Source organism: Salvia miltiorrhiza, chromosome 1 (assembly GCF_028751815.1).
Source record: "Salvia miltiorrhiza cultivar Shanhuang (shh) chromosome 1, IMPLAD_Smil_shh, whole genome shotgun sequence".
In the NCBI taxonomy this organism is placed as follows: Eukaryota; Viridiplantae; Streptophyta; class Magnoliopsida; order Lamiales; family Lamiaceae; genus Salvia; species Salvia miltiorrhiza.
In genome coordinates, this window is record NC_080387.1 from 23,673,174 (window position 1) to 23,696,861 (window position 23,688).

The 23,688-nt window shown below is 35.7% G+C and overlaps 1 protein-coding gene and 1 long non-coding RNA gene across 17 annotated transcripts; both read left to right on the top strand.

The window, feature by feature from the left end:
- Positions 1-374: 374 nt before the first annotated feature.
- LOC131007085 (DDT domain-containing protein PTM-like) lies at positions 375-14,210 on the top strand. Of its 16 annotated transcripts, none has more exons than XM_057934236.1 (12): positions 375-2,283; positions 2,374-2,988; positions 5,874-6,984; positions 7,966-8,251; positions 8,329-8,453; positions 8,747-9,207; positions 9,578-9,606; positions 9,980-10,576; positions 10,907-11,483; positions 12,406-12,504; positions 12,611-12,673; positions 13,873-14,210. In XM_057934236.1, exons 1-9 carry the CDS (start codon positions 704-706, stop codon positions 11,428-11,430), a joined length of 5,328 nt encoding a protein of 1,775 aa, XP_057790219.1. In that variant the 5' UTR covers positions 375-703; the 3' UTR covers positions 11,431-11,483; positions 12,406-12,504; positions 12,611-12,673; positions 13,873-14,210. The 16 variants fall into 16 exon arrangements, with proteins under 16 accessions (XP_057790219.1, XP_057790218.1, XP_057790211.1 ...); XM_057934235.1 differs by having other exon boundaries at positions 12,413-12,504; XM_057934228.1 differs by having other exon boundaries at positions 10,907-11,389; positions 12,269-12,504; positions 12,575-12,673.
- Positions 14,211-17,205: 2,995 nt separating this feature from the next.
- LOC131007087 (uncharacterized) lies at positions 17,206-19,151 on the top strand. Its single transcript, XR_009095902.1, has 2 exons — positions 17,206-17,924; positions 17,992-19,151. It is a non-coding gene; the product is annotated as an uncharacterized LOC131007087 (long non-coding RNA).
- The last annotated feature ends 4,537 nt before the right edge of the window (positions 19,152-23,688 follow it).

Below are 23,688 nucleotides of genomic sequence, written 5' to 3' on the forward strand. Positions count from 1 at the left end.
CAGTTTTAGAAACATAGAATCCACTTTGAAAGTAAAAAAAGAAAATAGAATTCAACTTTAGCACTCATCGTCTTTTACACTTTGACCATAATTTTTGTAATGTTTTCTTACCCAAAAATCTTCGACAATGTTCTGTACTTATAATATTTTCTTACCCAAAAATCTTCAAAAATCAGGATTAAAATGACTATACGAATCCACGACAAATACTTGACAAAATCTATTCCTTAAAATTAGGAAATTTCATTAATAAAGAATTCATCTTCTCTCTTTGACTTTTTTTTGTTTTCAAATACGAATGTAAGAATTCATATTTGGACTGTAAAAAGAAAAACGGAAAAAGAGGAGAGAGTTCATCTTTAATCTGTATTTTGTTCGAAATCGAAGCAATGAGAGTAGTACATTCCGCGGCGATAGTTGTACTTGGGAATTTATTTTGAAACGAACGTAAGGCCCCTTCACATTTCGTGTGTACTGTATCTTATGTGGTCCCTACTCCCTCACACCATCAGCACACCGAACTTTTCCTTTCCCCATTTTAGAGAGAGAAACAAAACCCCTCAACCATCTTCTCTCTCTACCCATAGGGCTTTTTGCAGATCAATTCTGCTGGGGTTTCTCGCACTGACTAATTCTTCATTTTCTCAATTCAACTTCGGCTTCTTAATTTTTGTAGGATTTTTTTTCTTTCTGAAATTGGGGGATGGACTATGTGGGCAGACGGGTGAAGAAGGAGTTCAAAGGGCACGGGACGTTCTTCGGTTTGGTAAAGGCATACGACGCGGCGACTGGGTTTTTCAAGATCGTATACGACGACGGAGATTCCGAGGAATTGGAGTTGACGGAAGTCTCTTTACTCTCGATGTCCGCCGAGCCTCCGCCGCCGCAGCCGTCGGGATCGTCTGCTGGGAGGCTGGGGCGCAAGCCGAAGAAGCGACGGCGCATTGGTGTAACAGGTAAAGATGATGATAATTCAACAGATGGGGCAATTTCTTACAGTTTAGTAGATAGAGATGGGGACTCTGGGGCATTTGACTTGAATTTGACTGAAAGACTAGATTTGAATGATGATGCCGTTAATTGTTTGCGTGATGATGGTGATGGGGGTAATGTGCATGGTGATGGGACTAAACTGCATGGCTTAGATTTGAATGAGGGGGTGAATTTAGAGCTGGACGAGGGGTTACACCTGAATAAGGAGAGTATTAAAGATGACTCCCTGGAAAGAAATAAAATGATTGATTTGAATTTGGATGTAAATGAGGGTTTTGAGAAATTGAGTGATGAGAGAGAAGGGCGATGCTTTGACCTGAATTTACAACTAATGGAGGATGAGGTGAGAATTTTGGAAGGTTGTGATGCACGACTGGGAGTGGGTGAAAATGGTTGTTCTAGAGAAAATATGCAGATGAAGGAAGAGTTGGTGGAGGATGATGCCGTGGGAGTTTTAGAGAATGCAGATGGAGATAAGGTGGATCCTGTAGTTCACATAGACAAGAAAGAAGATAGCCAATTGAAGAACTGTGCCGATGTGGTTGATAATGGTGTGGTTAATATTGAGAATGTGGCTCCATTAGCTGCGCAAGTCAAGAGAAGGGGTAGAAAGAAAAAAAATGCATCAGATAACAGTATTGAAGTGGCCACACAATTGGATATTGAAACAGGGAATATGAACTTAGAGTTGGAAAGAAGAGATGAAACCCCATCGAAAAATGTCAGTGATTTAGTCGATTGTGATAATGGAGTCTCAGAAACAGTATTGAGAGGGAGAAGAGGTAGGAAGAAAAGAGAGTTACCGAATAATGAAGTTACCTTGACAACTCCTGAGACTGGATTGAGAAGGAGCAGTCGTAGAGCAAAAAGAGCTGCTTTATCTGATGTAGACCAAGTATTTAACGAAACAGAGTTGGTTGGCATCAATCAACAGTTCTCTTCTCCAGCCATAAGCAATGTGTCTCAAGAAAGGGTTACGGTGACAGCTCGAGCAAGTTTTTCCGATCATGTTGCTCTTCCACCCAAGGTGAAGTTGCCACCACCTTCTTGCGACATGGACTTAATTGGAGTTTCGCTGTTTCATTTGGTTTCTGTTTATACGTTTCTGAGGTCATTTAGTACTTTGTTATTTCTAAGCCCCTTCAAGCTGGATGATTTTGTAGCCTCTGTTAAATCTAGTGATTCATCATTATTGTTCGACTTCATTCATGTTTCTCTTCTAAAAACATTACGGAAACATTTGGAGACCCTGGCAGCTGAAGGCGTTGTCTCTGCATCTGATTGTTTGAGGTAATATCTTCACTTCCTGCTAGAAATCAATCATTTACATTTGAAATCCATTTCGTTATATACTTATATTTTCATCGCAATATTGTCTAGGTCGCTTAATTGGGATTTTCTTGACTTGATTACATGGCCAATGTATGTTGTTGAGTATCTGTTGTTGCACAGTCCTGGTTGTATTCCTGGTTTAGATCTTTGTCAACTAAAGTTTTTTCAGAATGACTATTACAAAATGCCGATCTCAGCAAAGGTTGAGATCCTGCAGCATCTCTGTGATGATGTAATTGAAACGGAGGCCTTTAAGTTGGAGCTGAACAGAAGGATTCTTGCAACAGATAGGCAAACAGATTTGGACCGAAATATGAAACTTGAGAGCAGCAGAAAAAGAAAGAGCATAGTTGATGTTGCTAGCACTTCCTGCATTACAGGAGATGATGCTGAGGAACCTGCAGATTGGAACAGTGATGAATGCTGTCTGTGTAAGATGGATGGGAACTTGATATGCTGTGATGGTTGCCCTGCAGCATTCCATTCAAGGTGTGTAGGGGTTGTCAGCAGCATGTTGCCTGAGGGTGATTGGTATTGCCCTGAATGTGTGATTGAAAGGGATAAGCCTTGGATGAAAGTGAGTAAGTCAACTCGAGGGGCAGAACTGTTGGGGATTGATCCCTATGGACGACTGTACTATAGCAGCTGTGGTTACCTATTGGTGTAAGTCCCGCTTCATAGTTAGCTAAGACATTGCATGAAATTATTTTTTCTACAAGTTAATAGTAACTTTTACCTGCATTATATATGTTTGAGTTGTACTAAATAAATGAGTCGTGAATTCTTATGGCACTGGAAGAAGGGACAAAAGGAAAAGTTATCCCTTAATATTCTTTGCTTTATTTTGAAGTTCAGCACACATTTTTCATTTTTACCCAGTACATGTACATAAGGGAGTTTTGTGGTCGATATTATGATCTCTCCCATCTGATGCTCTCACTGGTGCATATATAGTTGTATTTCTAGTAAGATACCTAACTTTCTTTTCAGTTTTACCATAATTACAAAGATAAGCATTGCCATCGTATGCCAATTATAACCATATAAATCTTAAATAGTTTGTTGTTTACTGTGCTTTGCAAAATATTCTGTTTAAATTAGTTGTAAATTTCAAGTTTGAGACTATATTTCATTTACTTTGCACATAAGTTTTATCTAAATGTATTTCTATTCAAATGAATCAAATCTCCGCAGGTAAAATTCTTATCTATGAGTTGGTGGCCCTCATGGTCTTTTGTTCTTCATAGTACTGCTGCTATGTAATTCAGAACTCAGTGAAGCTCAGCTTGTTTGATGTTAAGTGGTGGCCAGTGAATACTAATAGCACAAAAGTACAACCTTATACATTTGTTAAGACTAATAGCACAAAAGCTTGTTTGATGTTTAAGTGGTTTCTTGATCATCTGGATTATACATGTTAAGACTGATCGTGAAGAAAAGGCGAGAGTGTCAATACTGATGACATTGTTTGATTACATTGTTTAAGTAAAGTGGTTACGCTGTTTAGCTTTTTCATAGTCTTCTAGTAAGCTGGATCAAAGGATGCATTGGCTTTTATTAGATACTAATATCATGCTCTTATTCTATCCTAAGTACTCTAAATTAATAAAAAACCTTATTCCATGTTAAAATTTTGTGTGAGCTGTTTATTTGATTGCTGCATTATTGATTCTGTAATGGGAATCAGTGAAAAGCTCTGACGGCATGTGCCTTTGTATTTGATCAATTAATAGTAGGATGTCCCATGAAACACTCATCTCATTCGGCATAGAAGACGCTTGTCAGCTTGATAACTTATCATGGACTAGAAATCGTGACCATATGCAATCATTTTACTAATAAATATGAGGGTCATGATTGCCACTTCTTTAAAAGTTAATCTTGATGGAGCTAACTTAAAACTGTAAAGTTTCTCAGTTGTTACTGATCTCAATCAACTCGGGTGATTTATATTACATAACCAATATCATTTATCCCTACAGTCTAGGAAAATTGTGCTCTTAGTTATGCTGTCATCCAAATTGTTTCAATTTAGGTAGAGGGTTTCTTTTTCTTTTTTTTTTCTTGCTATTTTATTTCAAGAGTATATGAGGTTCCAAATATTTCTAGCTTATGTCTTCCAAGTTTTATGTATTGAATGATTTGATTCTGTAGTCATGCTTCTTCTGGAAGGAGTACCACAAATAGCATAGCTGTATTGTAAACATTTAAATCAGGCTCAAAACTAGAGCTGACATGCATTTTTCCAGGAGCTTCAAGCCTTTTTCTTACACCATAGATGTAAATTAGTCATAAAAGAAGGATTGCCTAAGTGCCTTTTATTTGGGTCCTGCATCATGCTGAGGTGAGGTTTCAATGTTCCAACAAGTCTCATCTCAACAAAAAAACTTTTTGAGTTACTTATGGTTTTCACTGGCGATATTTTCATTCTGTGGCAGTATCAAATGTGTTGGAAAACCTGAATATGTACCGTGTCTCATAACTTATATATTAGGGCAATATAGTAGAAGTAGCTGTAGAATCATTTTCAGGTGATGTCTTCGTAAGAGTCTTGTTTCATCTTTGATACAAGTGATGACATTCTTTTCATCTGTGACCTCAGTCTTGGTTTTCGTTTTGCCTATCTCATGCATTCAATTTACTTAATCAACTTTAATATAGTGGTGGTGACACCTTGCTGTTTGATTAGAGGTCGGTAGTATGACCTTGTAGAAGCTTTGTTCATGGACTCTTGAGTGGTCTCTTGGGTTTCTTCATATATATTTGTCCGGGCTTTCTTTTATTTTCCTGGTCACATACATCTTGGACATTTATTTTCCTTTTGACTTATCCAATTGTGATGGCCTTTGGTTAGTCAGAGGTCTATGTCACATAGGAATAAAAATTTGACTGTGTTGACAATATTGGGGTCTGGTTCAATTTGAAGTTCTAGTTACCTCCATAAAATTGCCAAAGATCTTTCATCAATTCACTTCTAATTTGACTTGGCCATTTGACACTTTCTCTAATTCAACCCCATTGAACTCCAGTTGGACTTCTACCATTTGCACAGCAATCACCGTGAATGTAAGAGATGAATCTACTCTGTTGATTATAGCTGACCAGTTTGTAAGCTTTAGAATGGATGCTTTAGTTATTATAGCTTTTCATTTTTCTCAGAAACATTTGATGCCATATGTTATCAATAATATTGCCCTGATATCTTTTGAATTAGTTTTATAGGCTGAAATTTTCTGCATCATATGAACAGTAGAAACTAAACAAACTGCTAGTGTCATTTTAATCAGATCATCATAATGTTAGTTCAATTTTTCTTAGCTAAGGCTTAACCTAAAAGGTCCAGTAGCATGTTTTTGAATTTTATTTTAATACTTTAGTTTGTTTCTTTAACTTGTGAAGTAGCACCATGACCATCTTTAGATAGACAAGTAACATCTTGTATTGTGCGCTTGAAGTTTATGGCTCTACAAGTAATTGCATCATAATTATTGTTAAATATTTTTATCAATGTCCATGGAATATATATTGACTCCTGTGGTGCTTTGCAGGTTAGAGTCATGCAATGATGAATACATGTTTGGTGCCTACGATAGAAATGACTTAACTGCACTGATTGAAGCCCTAGAGTCGTCGCCATTCATCTACGACAAATTGATTAATGCTATCTGTAAGAATTGGAATGTAAGTCGTGGAAGTTGTGGTACCAAAAATGATTTGGACACTCGATCTTGCTCTATACAGTCAGCTTTTCCTGAAAACGGGCAAATACCAGATATGCTTTTAGTACCTTCAGAAGCCATTATCAGGAAAGATACATGTTCTAAAAAAAGGTCAGATGAAAAGTCTATGGTGACTATTTATTCCAGTAATGAAGAACTTCTAAATGCTGAGCGTGTTACAGCATTGCTGGAGACTGGCAACAATGGATCGAAGATGGAAAATCATTTAGCAAGTTCTGAAGGATCAGCTGAAGTCTCTCAGACTTCAATGAAGACCGATAACCCAAAGGAAAGTGTGCTAGAGTGTACAAAAAGATGCTTTGATACTTCAGATTGTTGTGATATTCCAGAGAAACTTGAAAAAGAGAAGAATATTCGTTCTAAAAGTTCTAGCCATAAACCGTATTCCATAAACTCTAAAGTAGAAGTGCATTATGGGACAAATTATATGAACTGCTATGAGTTTGCTCGTACAGCTTCAGCTTTTTACGAAGAATATTCTCGTAAATCATCAGATAAGACCTCTGGTGATGCCCCAAGATCTATTGAAGAAGTTTTAGCTGGACAACTGAAGATTGTATCAAATAGATCTGTTGAATTTTCTTGGTCAAATATCCAAAATTCAAACATGACCTCAAGGAAAGAAAGGTGTGGATGGTGCCTCTATTGCAGGGTTACTGAAGAAGAAAGGGAGTGCTTATTTTCTATGAATGATAGTATTCCAGCAGTAGAGAAATTTTCGTCCGAAGCTTTAGGAATCCAGTCACAAAAAAATGTGAAGAACCATCTGATTGATGTCATGTGCCACATTATATGCATGGAAGATCATCTGCAGGGACTTCTGTTGGGCCCATGGTTAAATCCAGACTATTCCATGCTTTGGCATGCCAGTGTTTGTGGAGCAACTGATATTGCTTTGTTGAAAAAGTTGCTGCTCAAGGTATTTATATAACCTTTTGGGTTTCCCTAAGCACATATACCCTGTATTATGATTTTCGTTGTTTAGATCAGTTTGTTGATTTTATTGGTTAAGTTAAAGGGTCTGGCTCTTTGAAAGGATAATCTAATCTTAAATGATAATACTAAAAGTAACTTACAGTTAAAACAAGGGAATGATTAAACAGCAAGTGTTTGATCAGCAAGCACATAAGGTTTGGGAAACTTGATAGCCACATAAGTCAAGCCTTTTCCGATTATCTATATCTTGTCTGATAGCATATAATATATTCAGTAAATATAATGGAAATGGTTGATTGGATAGAAAGATGGATGATTAGTGTACAAGAGCTTGAATCTGGATTATAATCTTCATGACAGTGTATTGTGTTACAATCATTATGTTAAAGCCCAAACAAATGTTTATAACTCAATAAATAAGAATATTATACCTGCTTAGGCTTTTTCTTTTTTTGAATTGGCTTAGTTTCCTGTGTCAATAATGTAAGAGTTTCTTCAAGAGTTTAATCTCTATTGCCTATCTGGTATTATGATTAAAATTCTTTTGTTTCCTTTCCTAGGATGAATTCCATTTCTTCCTTTTCCTTCTCTCTGATAATCATAAACTACTTTGAGAACTTTACATAAATCTCGACCTATCTCTCAAAAGTTTTAGGGGCTTATGAATGGAATTAATTGACATGTATGATGATCACATGGTGATACTATGAGGGGTAAAACTAACACAATTCAACCTTCAAGGTATATGTTCATACTTTCATGTTCGTAGCCTTTAATTGATTGTTCGTTGTCTTGAAATTTGGAATTTTAACATCTTTCATTTCAAACCTTATGATGTATCATTAGGAAATAAATTGTCATTTTGTCTGTGGTTTTAGTCATCTTATCTTGTAGGCTGAAGTTTTTTTTGCTTTTCCTTCCAATCGTTGCTGTTGCATCTCCAATTTTCGACTTTTGGCACCAGCTAGAGTCAAATTTGCATCATCTAGCACTATCTGCTGACTGGAGAAAGCATGTCGATTCTGTTGCTACGGTTGGCTCTGCTACTCATATTATCAGCAGTTCTGCACGAGCATCATCAAAACACGGAATTAGCAGGAAAAGAGCCAAGTCTTCTGATGTGAGCGGACCATCTTCAAATGCTGCAACTGGTCTTAGTTTATTCTGGTGGAGGGGTGGAAGGGGCTCACGCACACTCTTCAATTGGAAGGTTTTGCCTCACTCTTTGGCTTCCAAAGCTGCCCGACAAGGTTCATAGTCTCACTTCGACTTGTGATCTCTGTCAAGTAAGCAGTTGACCGAACTTTTCTTTGTTGAGCTGTTGCAGGTGGACGCAGGAAGATACCTGGCATACTGTATCCTGACAGTGGAGAGTATGCTAAGAGAACTAAATACGATTCCTGGAGAGCTGCTGTTGAGACCTCAAGAAGTGTGGAACAGCTTGCTCTGCAGGCATGTTTATTTCACCTAATTCCTAATGCTGTCTTGGTTCTATCTAACGCAAAGGACAATATTTATGAATGCCAGAACAATACTTTTTGATGCAGCTTGTCTTTGTATTTGTGGGGTTTGTCCAAATTGTGTATAATATCAGTCTGCAGATGGAAACTACACATTGGGAGCTATGTCCCTCTCTAATGACGCCCAGAACTAACCTTTCAACGAGGAAATACTAGGGATATACTTGCCATTGTAATGTTTTGTTAATACGAACTGTGAGGTAATGAATCTTATCATGTTTGCAGGTTAGGGAGCTGGATGCTAATATTCGATGGGATGATATTGGAAATAACAAGCTTCTCTTGAAAATAGAGATGGACTCAAAAAAACCTGTCAGGTCATTTAAGAAGGTTATAGTTCGTAGGAAGTGTTCTGAGGGAGCTGCGGTCAGGTACCTTCTGGATTTTGGCAAAAGAAGGTTCATTCCTGATGTTGTTGTCAAACATGGATCCAAGCCTGAAGATTCCTCGAATGAGAAGAAAAGATATTGGCTTGAAGAGTCTCATGTTCCATTGCACCTCGTGAAAGCTTTCGAGGAGAAAAGAATTGCTCGCAAGTCCAATACCATGAAGTCTGGAAAATTTAGTGAGAGCAGTGGAGTAATGAAGAAGCCCTTAAAGGAAAAAGGATTTTCTTATCTTTTCTCAAGAGCAGAAAGATTGGACTATTATCAGTGTGTGCATTGTAAAAAAGATGTGCTGATCAGGTATTATACAGTGATATATTTTGGTTATATTCTTTTGAAGCAGGTAAATCTTTCTCCTAGAAATGACTTCTCAGAGCTTACTTGATGAACTCCTTTTCTTTAGTTGATTGTAAAGCCTTGAACATTAGTGTTCTGTTTAAAGGAAAAATATATCCAGTATTATGTAAGATAAGAATAGTTGCGAATAGATGCTTTGTGATTATTTGTTTTGATGGGCAAATGATTATAGTTTTCTGCTGGACACCAAAATATGTGCAGGCATCTTCTGCTCACACACAAAAAAAGGGCTTTTTCCAAATGATTTTTCATTTCATATTTGGTTGTGTGAATTTTCAAGGTCCCTGATCCGGTATCTTGTGTTGATATACAGGGAAGCAGTGAGCTGCCAGCATTGCAAAGGTAAATCCTCAGCTTGCTTTATCAATGTTATTGTTATTATTGTTGTTGTTGTTGTAGATGTTGATGTTGTTATTATTATTATCATCCCCCCGGCCCCGCCCCCGCCCCCCGGTTATGACACTCTTATTACCCTAACAGTTACTGCTGCAATGTCTGTTTAGATTTATGTTTTCGTTTTGTTGAGTTCTATTACTGGAGGCTTGTAATTGGTAATAATGGATGGGTAGCTAATGGATTTCTGATGCAGCCATGATGGCATGAGAAATCAGTAACTAAATGTTATCTTTCCGTACTTCTCTGAACATTTTCTTATAGCTGTCTCTTATCTTTTACATGGAACATAACAGCAATTTGTTTGTTACTTAAATTTCAGGCTTTTTCCATAAACGACATGTTCGGAAATCTGCTGGATATATCACTACTCAGTGTAAATATACTTGCCATAAATGTCAGGATCTGAAGTTTGTGAAAACTGATGCAAGGAAGGGGAAATCTGAGTCCACAAAACTTAAGAATGCATCAAAAAGTGTAAAACTGATACGCTCAGGGAGAGGGAGAAAAAAGGGGAAAGCTAAGCTACTAGTGAATTCTAAAAGCAAAAAAGGTGTTCCTTTTGTTGTTCCTTTGCGTCGTTCGGCTAGGAATGCTGAACGTATTGCAAAACTTCCAGTGCAGAACAGTAAGGTAAAAAAAAGAAAAAGGGGAAGAAAGCCTAAATCGGACAAGTACAAGTCTAAGAAGCCCAAGAACAATAGTTGCAAGAAACAGAGGACGCCTGTTACGAGCAGTTATTGGTTGAACGGTCTACGACTCTCAAGAAAGCCTGGTGATGAAAGGCATCTCAGGAATAGGAAGCTTCTTGTCCTTTCAGGTGAGGTAGATTGCATCCTCAATAAGACTAAATGCAGCCTGTGCCGCGAAGTGGAACATAATTCTAAACTGAATTATGTGGGTTGTGAAATTTGTGGAGGTAATCTTTAGATTATTGTTTATATGCACTATTGAACTTCATTTATACCGCCACCCACTAGTGTCTGCCTACCTAAGTTTTTTTTTTTTTTTTTCTAAGAAGCTCTCTTTCCTTTTTAACTCTTGAGTTCATATAGTGGCTCTTTTGTGCAGTAGTGCCTGTTAAGTTAATATCTTGATGTGCAATGATTTTTCTCTATAGAACTTGTATTTGGCAAAGCCCTAGAAAGAAAATCTTGTCAACTGATTTGGCATTGATTCTCTTAATTGAAGTCTTTAGTTACTTCATTGACCTTGTTTTTTTTTTTACTCCTTGGGCAATTACCTGCAGATTGGTTTCATGGAGATGCTCTGGATCTTGGAGCTGATAAAATTGAAAACGTTATTGGCTTTAGATGCCACATGTGTCTCAATAAGACGCCTCCTGTCTGCCCTCGTCATAGTCCAGCTGAAAGCAGCAAGACAGAACTGTTTTCAGAAAATAATGCCAAAACTGAATGCACCGGGGAAGGTCCTTATTGTTTGGCCAACCCTGAGGATGGATTAGACTATCAAAAGTCTCATTTAGATGATAAATCCATTGATACACTTTCAACTGTTAATATGGAGAAGCAGTTGCAAGGATCCGTGCCTGAGTCACACCTGAAAGACTTAGAGATGGCCGAGAAGATTTTTTTAGGGAATGATCCTATTGAACTTGGCGGAGCGAAAAAAAATGTGTTGAATACTCTTGAAACTGTATCTATCTTTCCTAACTCTGACATGGTCAAGGAAGCTGAACGTCAAACTACAACGCGTGACCTTGTGGAGAATGGTATGACAAACAATGATCATTCTGATATCTGCAGCAGATAGAGCTCATTCTGACATAACTACAGTTGTCTTCAAAAACCAATTTTTGGTGTCAGGTGATATGCTGTATGCTGGGAGAGAAAAAATAGATTAGATTGTGTTCATAATTTACCCTTCACAAGGCATTGTGCTAGTACTAAAGATGTTAAAACCTTTTATGGAACTTGAAATATTAGCTGAAATTCAAAAATTTATGGAGGTGATTTCTTGAAATTAGAGCAGATAAAATCAATATACAGCTTATTTTCTCTTCAGTAATTATACGACCTCAATTCCGTAGTTTTCCATCATATTGGAATTTGATTTAATGTGAAAGGTAGTGTCTCTCTCGTCTATATATATATATATATATATATGTGCCTCTGTGTGTGTGCCTGAAAAAACATTTGACTTTGTAGGGTTTTTATTATTATAAATACTTTTGCAAATTTATGTCAAAACGGTGGTGTGAAGTCAATTCTTGTACTTTTTGGCTCATGCAGTAATTGAAATGCCACTTTTTATTCTTTGTGTAATATGAGGGTACTATATTCCTTTCATTTTGATAGCCATATTGCAAGTACATAATCGTGTGCACGCTGTAGCTTTGTTTTTGTCATTATGATTTAGTGCAATGACTTTAACATGGTTTCCATAATCAGTTTCATCTTAGATATTCAAAGTCTAATGTGGATTTATAATGTCTACAAGGTTATGCTTTAATTTCTTGACATGGGGGTAACAATGAGGATTCTTTGTACTTCCATTCGAATCTTCATCTAAGAATGGAACAGCCTGCTCTGCCCATAAACTTATCTAGTTGCAGTTAATAAATTCTGATTAATAGTTCTTTTCCTGATAGGTATTCCCATTATTCTGAGAAATAGTGAAATATTCTTATCTGGAAGATATTGCATTTTTGTGATAGTGTTCTTGCTTAGCTTTCTGCATAATGCTCATTCCTTTTAGTGATCAAGTAAGCAAGATGATCTGTGAAAGTTGTCAGGCCATTATACAAATAAACCATTGGCTTGATGCTACTCTGGAGTTGGAGATTATGTGACAACTTTGCCAAGTGTCCAATAGCACCGTGGTTTGGTAATTAAGCTTTATTTAATTGTTTAGTGGTGTTAGTTCATGACACCCTTCGTCCTGCATGTAACTGAAGCAAGGTGAAGACATTGATGAAAATTGGAATATACAGATAGAGGCTGGAGCAACATATGCAGTTTCTTAGAGCTGAACCATTATCTTGCCCTTTATAGAGGTTTGCTGTTCTTTCCTATTTAATCTAATTTTCTTTTATTACCTGTGATGACACTAATGATGCTTCAAAAAAGTCTTGGACTCCATAATATTGACAAAGAAATCTGGGAACACTGATAAATTAGCCAAAGTGTCTGAGCGGTTAACCAGAGTTTATGGATATTCTTAGAACTTCATTTAATGTCACAAAAGTAAGCGAAAATTGTGGTGGAAACTGTCGGTAGTTTGATGCCAAAATGGGTAGTCTTTTCCTTTTGAAATTGTAAATTGAGGTAATAGAGAGACTAATAAGCTAATATTGGAGGTTATGCTTCATTGAGTGCTTGCCACCATACATTTACTGGTACGTCTTTGTTAGTGCTACGAGTGCCACAGAGTGTGCTGCACTCAGATGTACACGGTATGTATTTATTTACATCTTGAACTTACGCAAAACATTCATGTCATGTCCCTTTCTCCTGATGTAATGGATCCGCTCCAATGAAAAAACTTCAAGAGGGCGATTCAAGTAATTAGGAAATTTTTCTTGATGAGTTAGTTAATAGTGAAAGATGTTCTTAGAAGCTCTCACAATATAGTAGATTGGATTTAAGTAAACCTGGCAAAGGAACATATTCGAAGTCCAAATAACAATAACGAGCAGTATAAAATATTTGAGACATGACATTAATCAATAAGATATTACGTGAAAAATTCCATCCATTGTATCAATTTTATCACACGTCACTTTTATGCTCTATAAACATTGGATTGATCCGAATAGTATGTTTTTTTTCACTTTTAGTGGTTACAATGTTGCTATCCTTTGTGATTTTCTTACAATGTGGACTTAAAAGTGCAGTCTTAACTTGAATATGTGTCTTAACTGAGATGCTGAGGTGGATAACCTTTTCTTTTTTGGAATTACCTGCTTATAATTTATATAAAAGGAGTACTTCATTGGTCTGTTAGATATATGCTCAACGGATTTGAACTTTAGGCATTTGTTGCTTTATAGTTTATACTATGCAAGGGAAGAGTTGCAAACGCTGTCAATGGTTTATGACTTATTGTGAAATGCATCACAATGAAGTGACACGATCAGTTTTTGTAGTGTAACACTTTTTGGTAGACTACCACAATCAGTTTATGAAGCCGTTTTTATTGTAACCAACAAGGCAGCCACTTAATATCATGGTTGACCAATTTTGGATTTTGCAGGTGAATACGACACAGCTATTCTTGCAAGGCAGATCTGAGTATGCATCTTCTTAGATCTGTTTCAAAGTAGAAGCAGTGCCTAGTAAGAATTAATGGGATCACTCTACTTTGTGGCTGTTTTTAAGCACTTTATAAATGGATTTACAGATTAAACAGAGAGAAGTATGTCGTGATTCCTTCCATGTTGCAGTTTCGATAATGATTTTATTGATTGCGACCATGTAATGTAAGTTTGGGTGGTTTAGTATTGGCATGTACATGCTGAACAAGTTGATGATATCTGCTGCAGTTTGAGAAATAGTAAGTTGCCCTTACACAAATTCATTGATTTTGCGATATGTGGTGCTTGAACTTTAACCTGCCGTTTTTTTTAGTTGAAAAATGCCAGAAGTTGTGGGAAATCAATGAGTTGGCGTAGTACATCTACTAAACGTGGTCTACCACCTCTCATTCCAACTTTTACTTAATTGAACAAGAACCACTTTTAAGAGGTGTAAAACCCTCATATGATATCAATTGTGTGTTGTTGGCCTGGAGATAATGTGGTTAATGTCCAAGGTTATAGGTTTTGGGTTCGGGTTCGAGTTCGAGTTTATCGTAGAGCGATTTTTAAATTTATTTACTTGTGACCCATATCTATTATCTTGAGTTTTTTGTTCAACCTAGGGTCCGTTTGGTAGGTATGTTAAGATATGGCAAGATAGTTTAGGTCAATATAAGTATCGTAGATAATGAGTGATAAGTATTTGTAGATTTGTGTTTGATAGTTAAGATATAAAAATAGATATCATGAATTGGTTGTTTGATACCCTAGATTATAATCTAGATTAAGTGAGTAAATTACCATTATAACCTTATATAAAATAATAATAATCACCCCAACCACAACCCTCCTCGCACTCTCTCGTCCTCCATCAACCCCCCTAACACTTCCTCTGTACTCGTCGGCGGTGCCACCGCTTCCCCAATGGTTGCCTTCTTTGACTGCTCTCGAAAGGCCCAAATATCCCAACATCAACTTGTGTGAGGACATACGAAATCAAGGATTCACAAGGTGTGATATGAATTTGGAATTTGAGAAATCCCTTGGTTTGAGAATTTCGACAGGCCAAGGTTTGAGAATTTATCAACCATCCTGCACATGTTCCCATCTCACACAACAAATCAGATTCTACTTTGAAGAGGGAGGAAGCAGAGGACTTGTATTTTGAGGTAACAGAGAGAACGGGCCGAGGCTTTGCAGGCCGGTGAGGTAGAGAAAGACCTATCACCGCCGCTCACTGCCCCATTTCCCCAACACTTTTCTTGTACACGTCTTCATCAAAATGAGACCGAAATTGAAAGTCGTAATAGCTCAAATCCAAAGCCCCATCACCCCTAATGCAAGAAACGAATGTCAATAGATATGGTTGAAAACCTTAGGCGCATATCGGAAGAAATTGCAGATTTGCGTCGGTTTCCCTATCGAAATTGCAGACCTGCGAAATTCTTCTTCAGAGAGCAGCGAATTCTCACATTGGAGGAGTTGTGAATTTTGAATGCCAAATTGAGAGGGCAATTAAGGCAATTTTAGGTTACTGTTTAAGGCTAGCAACCGTAACCGAGGGGGGGCAGTGGATGGGTATTCCAGGAGGAACAGTGGATTTTACCCCGGGCCTCACATTTTTACGGGCCATCCATGGTGCGTGTCAAACATACCAAACACACATACAACGTAGTATACCTTTGCTAACTCACCATAAACCAAGCAACCAAACGCGTCCCTAAAGTGTTTGAATGAGGCTTATTATAATAAAACAAATAAATCTAAACACTCTAACGAGATAGATCAAAGAATAATGAGTCAAAAATCCTATAATAAATTTAGAAAAATAAATAGAGAGAATTAAATGCAAGTGTCAAGCAATAAAAATGGGTATAGGATTGGCTCTAAAAAAAGTAAGTATAGGATTTCGATTTCTTCGCATCGAGAGAAAAATGAGTTAGCAAATACTCCCTCTGTCCTATGTATTTTGATACGTTTTTCTTGTTGGGTCGTCTCACGAATCTTGACACATTTTTAAATAAGGTAATAATTATTACCTCTCTCTCCTGCTTTATTACTTTTATTACCTTCTCTTTCATACTTTATCACTTTTATACTTTATTAACTCACACTTAAAACACTAATATGCAACTCCCTAATTCTCGTGTCGAAATCAAACGTGTCAAGATTCGTAGGACAGAGGGAGTATATATCTGCAATCAATTAATTCGAACAATAATTTTCGTATTTGATACTAAGTAAATTAAATTGCAATAATAAATTGATCATTAGATTACACATTTTCATCAAATCTAACATCGATTAAATCACGATCAAGTAACAAAATCTTCTCTCGATCTCATTTGTTATTTGTTATTTAACTGTACAATAATCAATTGATATATGAAGATAAACAATTTAATCAAACAAAGCATGAATCACTCACAAATAAAATCATCTCTCGATTTGAATAACTCAAACAATAGAATTAGAGATTTGTTCACCATGGAAACAAATTAAGAAACTAAGAAAATATAAAAGTTCTAGGCTAGGAAAATTGCGTAACTAAAAAAATCTAAAAAGTTCTACTGAATTGTCTCGAGGGGACATCCAAGTGGTGCAGACATAAACATCAATATTTAGAGTTCAAATCCTACCACTCCTCTCCCCCCAAGTAAAAAAAAAAAAAGTTTTACTTAAAAAAAAAAGACTTAAATCAAATTATCAAACCGTAGGAAAACCGCCTTGGTTACTGGTTAGCTTGACTGAGGGTCAACAGAGACTTCTGTCTTAAATCACGCATAAGAACTCTTTTGGCTAGCTTGAGCTAGGGTGAGCCTTGGTTGACCAGGTCCTCTACCTTATTGCCAATAATCACGCCCCAGTAAGCCCGGGCTCACTGCCAGCCTCAATTGGCTGGGGATTCTGCCCACACACGCACATCATTCATTTTCTGTAATTCATGGGGTTATGATACCATTTTCATACATTTCAAAGTACAAGTACCTTAAACATCATAAGTTACAAAAAAAAAAAAATTAAACTAAAAAAATCGTAACTAAACCACACGACTCCACAAGAAAAATACGAAAAAATAGATTATAAAAATCTATATATAATATAAAATAGGATTTTTTGTACCTTCAAATTTTCTCTCTTCTTACTTTATCCCTCCATTATTTTTCTTTTTTCTATTTTAATTATTTTCAAAAAATCAATAACTTCGATTCATAAAAAAATATTCAATATGAATGTTAAAATTAAAGATTACGAGAAGATCTTAAATTCGATGAAAAAATTATAAAAAATAATTTTGAAATGAATAAGTTATGATCGTTTAAAGTGTCAAAATTAATTTTTGTCCCTCTCATTTATCACTAATGTCGAGCATCATACATTTTTTTTGGGGTTAATTGCCCCTAAATACAGAAAGTTTCACCAAATTCTGGAATTGTACACCACCTTTAAAATCTGCTCTATAATACATCACCTTTACTAATTTTTTCCCACAATGACTATTTTCCCCTAAACGCGAAATTGACATGGTAAAATGAAATGACGCCGTCCTTACTTAATGTAAACGACGTCGTTTTATTGAAATCTAACCTTAATTTTACTGATTTTCTCCAAATCTAATGAATCCATAATTTCTCCAAGTCTTCCTCCCCAACTCTTCTCTCTTGTCTCATCTGATTCTTTATGCTCCAACTCCTTTTCCCCAATTGGCAGCAGCATTGCGACACAGTTTGAGAGCACGATGGGAGATAAGTATGTACCCAATATTTATGGTTTATGTTTAGCGAAGGATTCTGGTGTTTCGAAGGTGTCTGTCCATTTTTATGGGTTTACGAGATTGATGGAGTTGGTCTTTCGAAAGCTTCAATTCCTGAATAATGTCGAACTCGTCTAGCTGAAGGGATATAATTGGGTTCAGAAGTTGTGTGGGCATGATATTGCAATGACTGAGGAAACCTCACACGCTCAGAGAAATTCAGAAAGGAGATTCTATTGCTATTCTCAAAAGAAGGTAATTTATGTAGTTTATTTTTTGGTTCAATTCTTACATTTAGGTTATTTGATAGTTGAGTTGATAGTGGGATGATTGTGGGTTGTGGCAATGTGTAGATCAAGAACTAAGTGCTCACTACAAGTTTTGTTTCAATAATATTAAGAATGAAAGGGATAAGTTGGTATGGCAAGTAAACTGCCGAAGCTTGTTGGAGGACATGAACAATGAAAAAATTTGAGCTAGTTAAAGTTGAGGAACTGGCTGCATTGAAGCTGAGCTTCGAGGAGACAAATGACGAGGTTCAAGATTTGAGGAAACTTAGAAAAGAATTGGAATGGAAACTAAAGTGTATGCAGTTGATTGTAGTTTTTCGTGTTTTGATAAAGTGTATGTAGTATTGGTGTAGTTGTAGAACCAATAGGTCATGTTTGTTATGTCTTGATGATGAGGAGTAAAGATCTCATCAGCACAAAACCTACGAATATATATGAGTTTATATGATTAAACTAACATCACAAACTTGTAGTGACCACAAGGTAATACACCAGAGGAGAGCCTGCGCAGCCTCGAAGTATCCTGCGCTGACTTCCCGATGAGAGACCAAGCTATGTTAAGGTGCCGTCTGCGCAGACGGCCACACAACATTATCACTAACTGGGGATCAAAAGGACAACATCATGTCACAAGCTCCAAATACAAAAGATGAGAATAAAAGAAGACGACGCCTGCGCAGGAGAATACGACATCAGACTGCGCTGTCATGAAGAGCGTGTATCATTTGTAAAGCTGCGAAGTTAGTTAATAAAGAATATTCTTCCGATAGTGACCTAGGTACGTATTCTAGCATGTGGAGTACGTGAATTAGAGTGGAAAGTCTAATGTGCCCTTTGCCCTTGTAAATTCCTATAAATACTCTTTGTAACCTTCTTCACAAGGCAAGTTACATGAAATAGAATTATAGAAGAGTTTTGAGTTCTCTGCAAGTTTTCCCTTTGATTCTCCGACTACACAGGTGATTTCCGAAGTCTTTAGTATTATTTAGATTAGGTGTTGGTGTGAGGCTTCACCACTTCATATGGTGTAGTTGTAGTTGTAGTATTAGTGTAGTTGTAGAACTAATAGGTCATGTTTGAGATGTCACCATCTGTTTTAGTAGAATGATAGTGATGTTTTGTAAGTTTTATTGGAAAACATTTGCTGCATTTAATGTGTGATTACATAAGGCTACATAGTTGTTATTTGTTATTATTGTGAGTTGTTTTAATTATTAGAACTCTATTTAATCTTGTTTGCAATTGTTATTTGAATAACAACTAGCACACGCCCACTCGTGCGATGCACGATCAATATCGAAACTGAACGATATTTTAAATAAATAAATATGCATATTAAATATATACTATAATTTAAATATAAATATAAATCTAAATAAAAAATTTAAATTATCCACGATATAATTTCAATAAAAAACACGAATTTGAAAATATATAAATTTTCAATTTTGTATTTTCAATTACCAATTAATTGATTTTTATTGATAATTAAAAGAAATTATAAAAGAGAAAGGAGAGATAAAAGATGAGAGAGAAAACAAATAATTTTGTAACTTTAATTGATAATAACTTATTCGTTTTAAATTTATTTTTTAAAAATTTTATATCAAATTAAAGATCTTTTCGTTATCTTTAATTTAACATCCATGTTGAATATTTATTAATCAAAGTTGACGATTTTTATAAAAGAATCAAAATAAAAAAAGAAAAATGATGAGAGAGAAATTTTGGTGGGAAAAAGTAGCCGTTATATTGCTCTTTTATATAATATATAGATATAGATTTTTGCACCAATAAAAGTAATTGTAGCCATTTGGTTATTGTATAACTTAGATGATAACTTACTTAAATACAAGACTTGTTTAACTTAAAATACTTGGTATAAACTGGCAAATAAATGTACAAAATAACAGCAATATGTAGTAGAAAACAACAAACCTAAGATAATATGAACAAGAGCCTATAATGTTTTTCCATCCATTATAGCAGTAAAGTATTTAGTGTCATAAAAATAGTATGATCGTCCCCAACAAATCCCTTCACCTATACATGTAAGTATATACATAGAGTTTCAGGTTTTAGCATACTAACAACTACAAACACACTCTGGAATACGAAACTATATCAAAGTAATCATACGAACTCTAGAATAATACAAATAGAACTCCGAAAAATTTAAGCTAAAATAAATTAAAGATGACAATATATGAGACAAAACATGAGACTAATTTCCATTGAGAAATCTGTTATGAAAATATTGTCTACTACTCTCTCCGTCCCACAAATCTTGACACGTTTGATTTCGGCACATGAATTAAGGAGTTGTATATTAGTGTTTTAAGTGTGTAGTTAATAAAGTATATGGTGGTCGTCGTATTCCACCAAATAATTCCTGCAGAATTATCAAAACTAATTAGTATAATGACAAGCAAGGTCGATCCCACAGAGAGCATGTAAAATCATTCAATTCTCTAAAATCTATATTTTTGGTGATGCCACCACGCCTTAATTTTGAGAAAATTAATTATAACTAAGAAAGCAATAAATCAAATAACAATCTAGAAATTAATCAATAAATAGGTAACTCGGCTCGAATAAATCCACACTAATTCAAAGCTCTGATCATCGACGCAAAGATTAATTAATCCCTATCAACCAACTAGTTATAGCATATTCTGCCTATTTCCCTTATTAAAATATAACCTAGCTGGATACGCCAGTCATAGATTTAATATTCTAATAGCATTAAGAGGAAGGAACCCAGTTTAGACCAATTATCCTAAATACGCTAGTAATAATCAATCCACCAATTTATTCCTACTACGAACACGGTAGTTTTATCACTAATCAACCCTATTCCAACAATTACGGATTGGAGGTGTTAATTGACTGTAATCTAATTAAACCTAAGTTGGCCAGATTTAAATAAAATAAGAATTATCTTTAAACCCTAGGAATAAATCGAAATCAATAGGAACCAATTTTATGCTTAATTATGTCTCACATATTAATAAATTAGGGTTTCATTATTCTCGCTGAATTAAAAATGTAACTACTCATAATTAAAACGAAAACAATCAAATAAATAAAATCAAACATGAAACAAGAAAATAAATTAAATTGCGAATAAAATAAAATCACCACTTGAATTAAAACAATGAAGGAACCTCGTCTGCCTTGTCTTGCCTAGAGCCGCCACTCACCAAAATCCCAAGAACAACAATTAAATTCAACCTAATAAGCTAAAATAAAAAAACGTGAATTGCTTGAAATAAAAGTAATCAAAAGGTGTCCCTAGCTCAAAGTCAACTCCTAATATACATAGTCCTAAAAAGTGGCGGCTAGGACAAAAAGAATTAAACTAGTTTAAGAGATTAAAATCCCTAAGGTGCCGCTAATTTCCTCCACAATTGGGCTGCGGCCCTTAATCAAAATAAGGGCTCAAAATATAATTAAAAACAAGAGTTTTGGACTTAATTAAATTCTAGACAATTAATTTCAAGCCCCATCTCCAAACATCTTCTTCATAGTCCACCATATTCATTAAAATCCATGCAAAATTCGATTCCTTCTACTTCTTCCATCCACAAGATCCATCTCCAATTTTCGCTCAATTCCTACATCCAAAATATCATAAACCATGCAAAATCACATAAAATCATAGCAAACACACACTAAACTAGGTAACTAAAATACACACATCAGTATAAAAGTGATAAAGTAGAAGAGAGAATGTAATAAAAGTGATAAAATAGGAAAGAGAAGGTAATAATTATTACCTTATTTGGAAATGTGTCAAGATTCGTGGGACGACCCAAAAAGAAAAATGTGTCAAGATTTATGGGACGGATGGAGTACAAAATACTACCAATATATCCTGTAACCACAAAATAGTAGGTTTCACATGTTTCGTTCTTGGTCTAATATATGAACATAATTTTCAAAATACATTATCAAAACAAACTTAATCCCTTGGTGCGTTCTCATATGCATTCCTGCTTTCTTGTATGAAAGAGACCCCTGATGAGTAGAAGTGGCTGTTTCTTCTCTATTTCCTCTTTCACAATTCATGGTGCACTCACCTTTGGAATGTGGCATGAGTGTAGATGTTCTCAGTGCCTTTAGTTATGAATACGTCAGGCCCTTTTTGTAGCAAAGTTTATTTCTCTAGCCACAGTTGTTGCTTCGGTTGCTTGAGGTGTCTTTCTTGGCTGACCCCTCGATGTGAAAGTAGTTATTGTAGCATGTTTTGGCTTAGATGGCCTCCCTCTTTTCCTCTGATTTTAACCACAGAGAAGCAAAGTCAGTAAATAATCTTTGAACAATTAATAACCAAATTCAAAACGTAAATACCTTCTCTTTGGTAGGAAGCTCCACTATGTCATTCTTGCAGCCTTTCTTGTTATGGCATATGCCCCCACAATACTTTCAAATCATTTTCATCCCTGTCTTCCTCAACTTATTTGGATTTTGTTGATATTTTTCAGCAACAGACCTAACTCTCTTCTGCCTACAGACTTATCTTAGGTGATTTTCCTCAAGCTTCCTCTTAGTTATCTTAGGTGATTTGACCTTGAAGCCAGAAACCTTAGGCCACATTTTTCACCTTTAACCGGTTATGGTCCAAATCAATAGCCTAGTAAGTACTTTTGCATTGTGTAATGTTCATGCACATAATGCACTGGATCTTGGTTTATGAAATTTATAGCAACTACTGCATGTAAACATGGTATGCCAGATATATCTCAAACCTTACATGTGGATGTACGATTGCCCAAGTGCATAACAAACTTATTATCATAGTGGTGCACCTCAAACATACCCCCCAGAGCATGATGAGGTACATAGTTGCCACAAGATGCCCTCACTTTATTTATTTTCTTCCTAATATTAAGATATATGGTGTCATTAACTAAAGAGATAGTGTCCATTTTTATCTTTTGTTGATCTAAATGAAAGTATATCAATTTTCATCTCCAATTCTCATGTCCTCAATCAAACACTTGAGGAACCAACTCCAATTCTCCTCATTTTCTATCTCAACAATTGTTCATGCTATGAAAAATATCTTATCATTTTCATATTTCCCTATAGCACACAACAATATGTCACCTAAATAAGTCTTTAGGAAGCAAACATCTAATCCAATTTTGGGTCTGCAAGTCCTTTTGAAACCCTTGATCAGTGAACTAAATCTCAACTATAACCCCCCTGAAAACAACATTTTTCCCTAATAATAACTCAAATCAACCATCTTTGTCAACCCTTCTCAATTCAGCTATCTCCTAATCTGCCCATAACAGTGCTCAACTGTACCCCTAACAAGTTCTTTTGCAATAGCTTTGGCCTTGTATAACCTATCTTTAGGCAACTTATATTTCAGCTTTGTAACAATGTCAGCACGCAATTCTGCAATTAAGAAATCTAGTCTAAATTTGAAAATATTTAAGTACTTCATTGCTATCCACTTAGAGGTAAGAAGCTTGTTACTCATTGCTCTTGGACAACTATGATCTCTCCATATGTTTTAATGCATAATGATTGGTCTGCCTTAACTACACTAGCATACACTTTCCATTCACATGGTGGAATGCACATATATAGCCTCACACTGATGTTTAGAAACCATTCTAAACTGTACAAACTTCTCATTCTCTATGGAATGTGTAGTTAAGCACTCATGCACTGCCATCCATCGTAAAACCTCATCTCAATTACTAATTGTAGTT

Excerpts from the sequence above, each read along its gene's own strand:
- LOC131007085 (XM_057934226.1), top strand. The coding sequence starts at position 704 with ATGGACTATGTGGGCAGACGGGTGAAGAAGGAGTTCAAAGGGCACGGG. Across the intron at positions 8,252-8,328 it reads TTCCAAAGCTGCCCGACAAG|GTGGACGCAGGAAGATACCT; the intron begins GTTCATAGTCTC and ends GAGCTGTTGCAG. Across the intron at positions 9,208-9,577 it reads AAAAAAGATGTGCTGATCAG|GGAAGCAGTGAGCTGCCAGC; the intron begins GTATTATACAGT and ends GTTGATATACAG.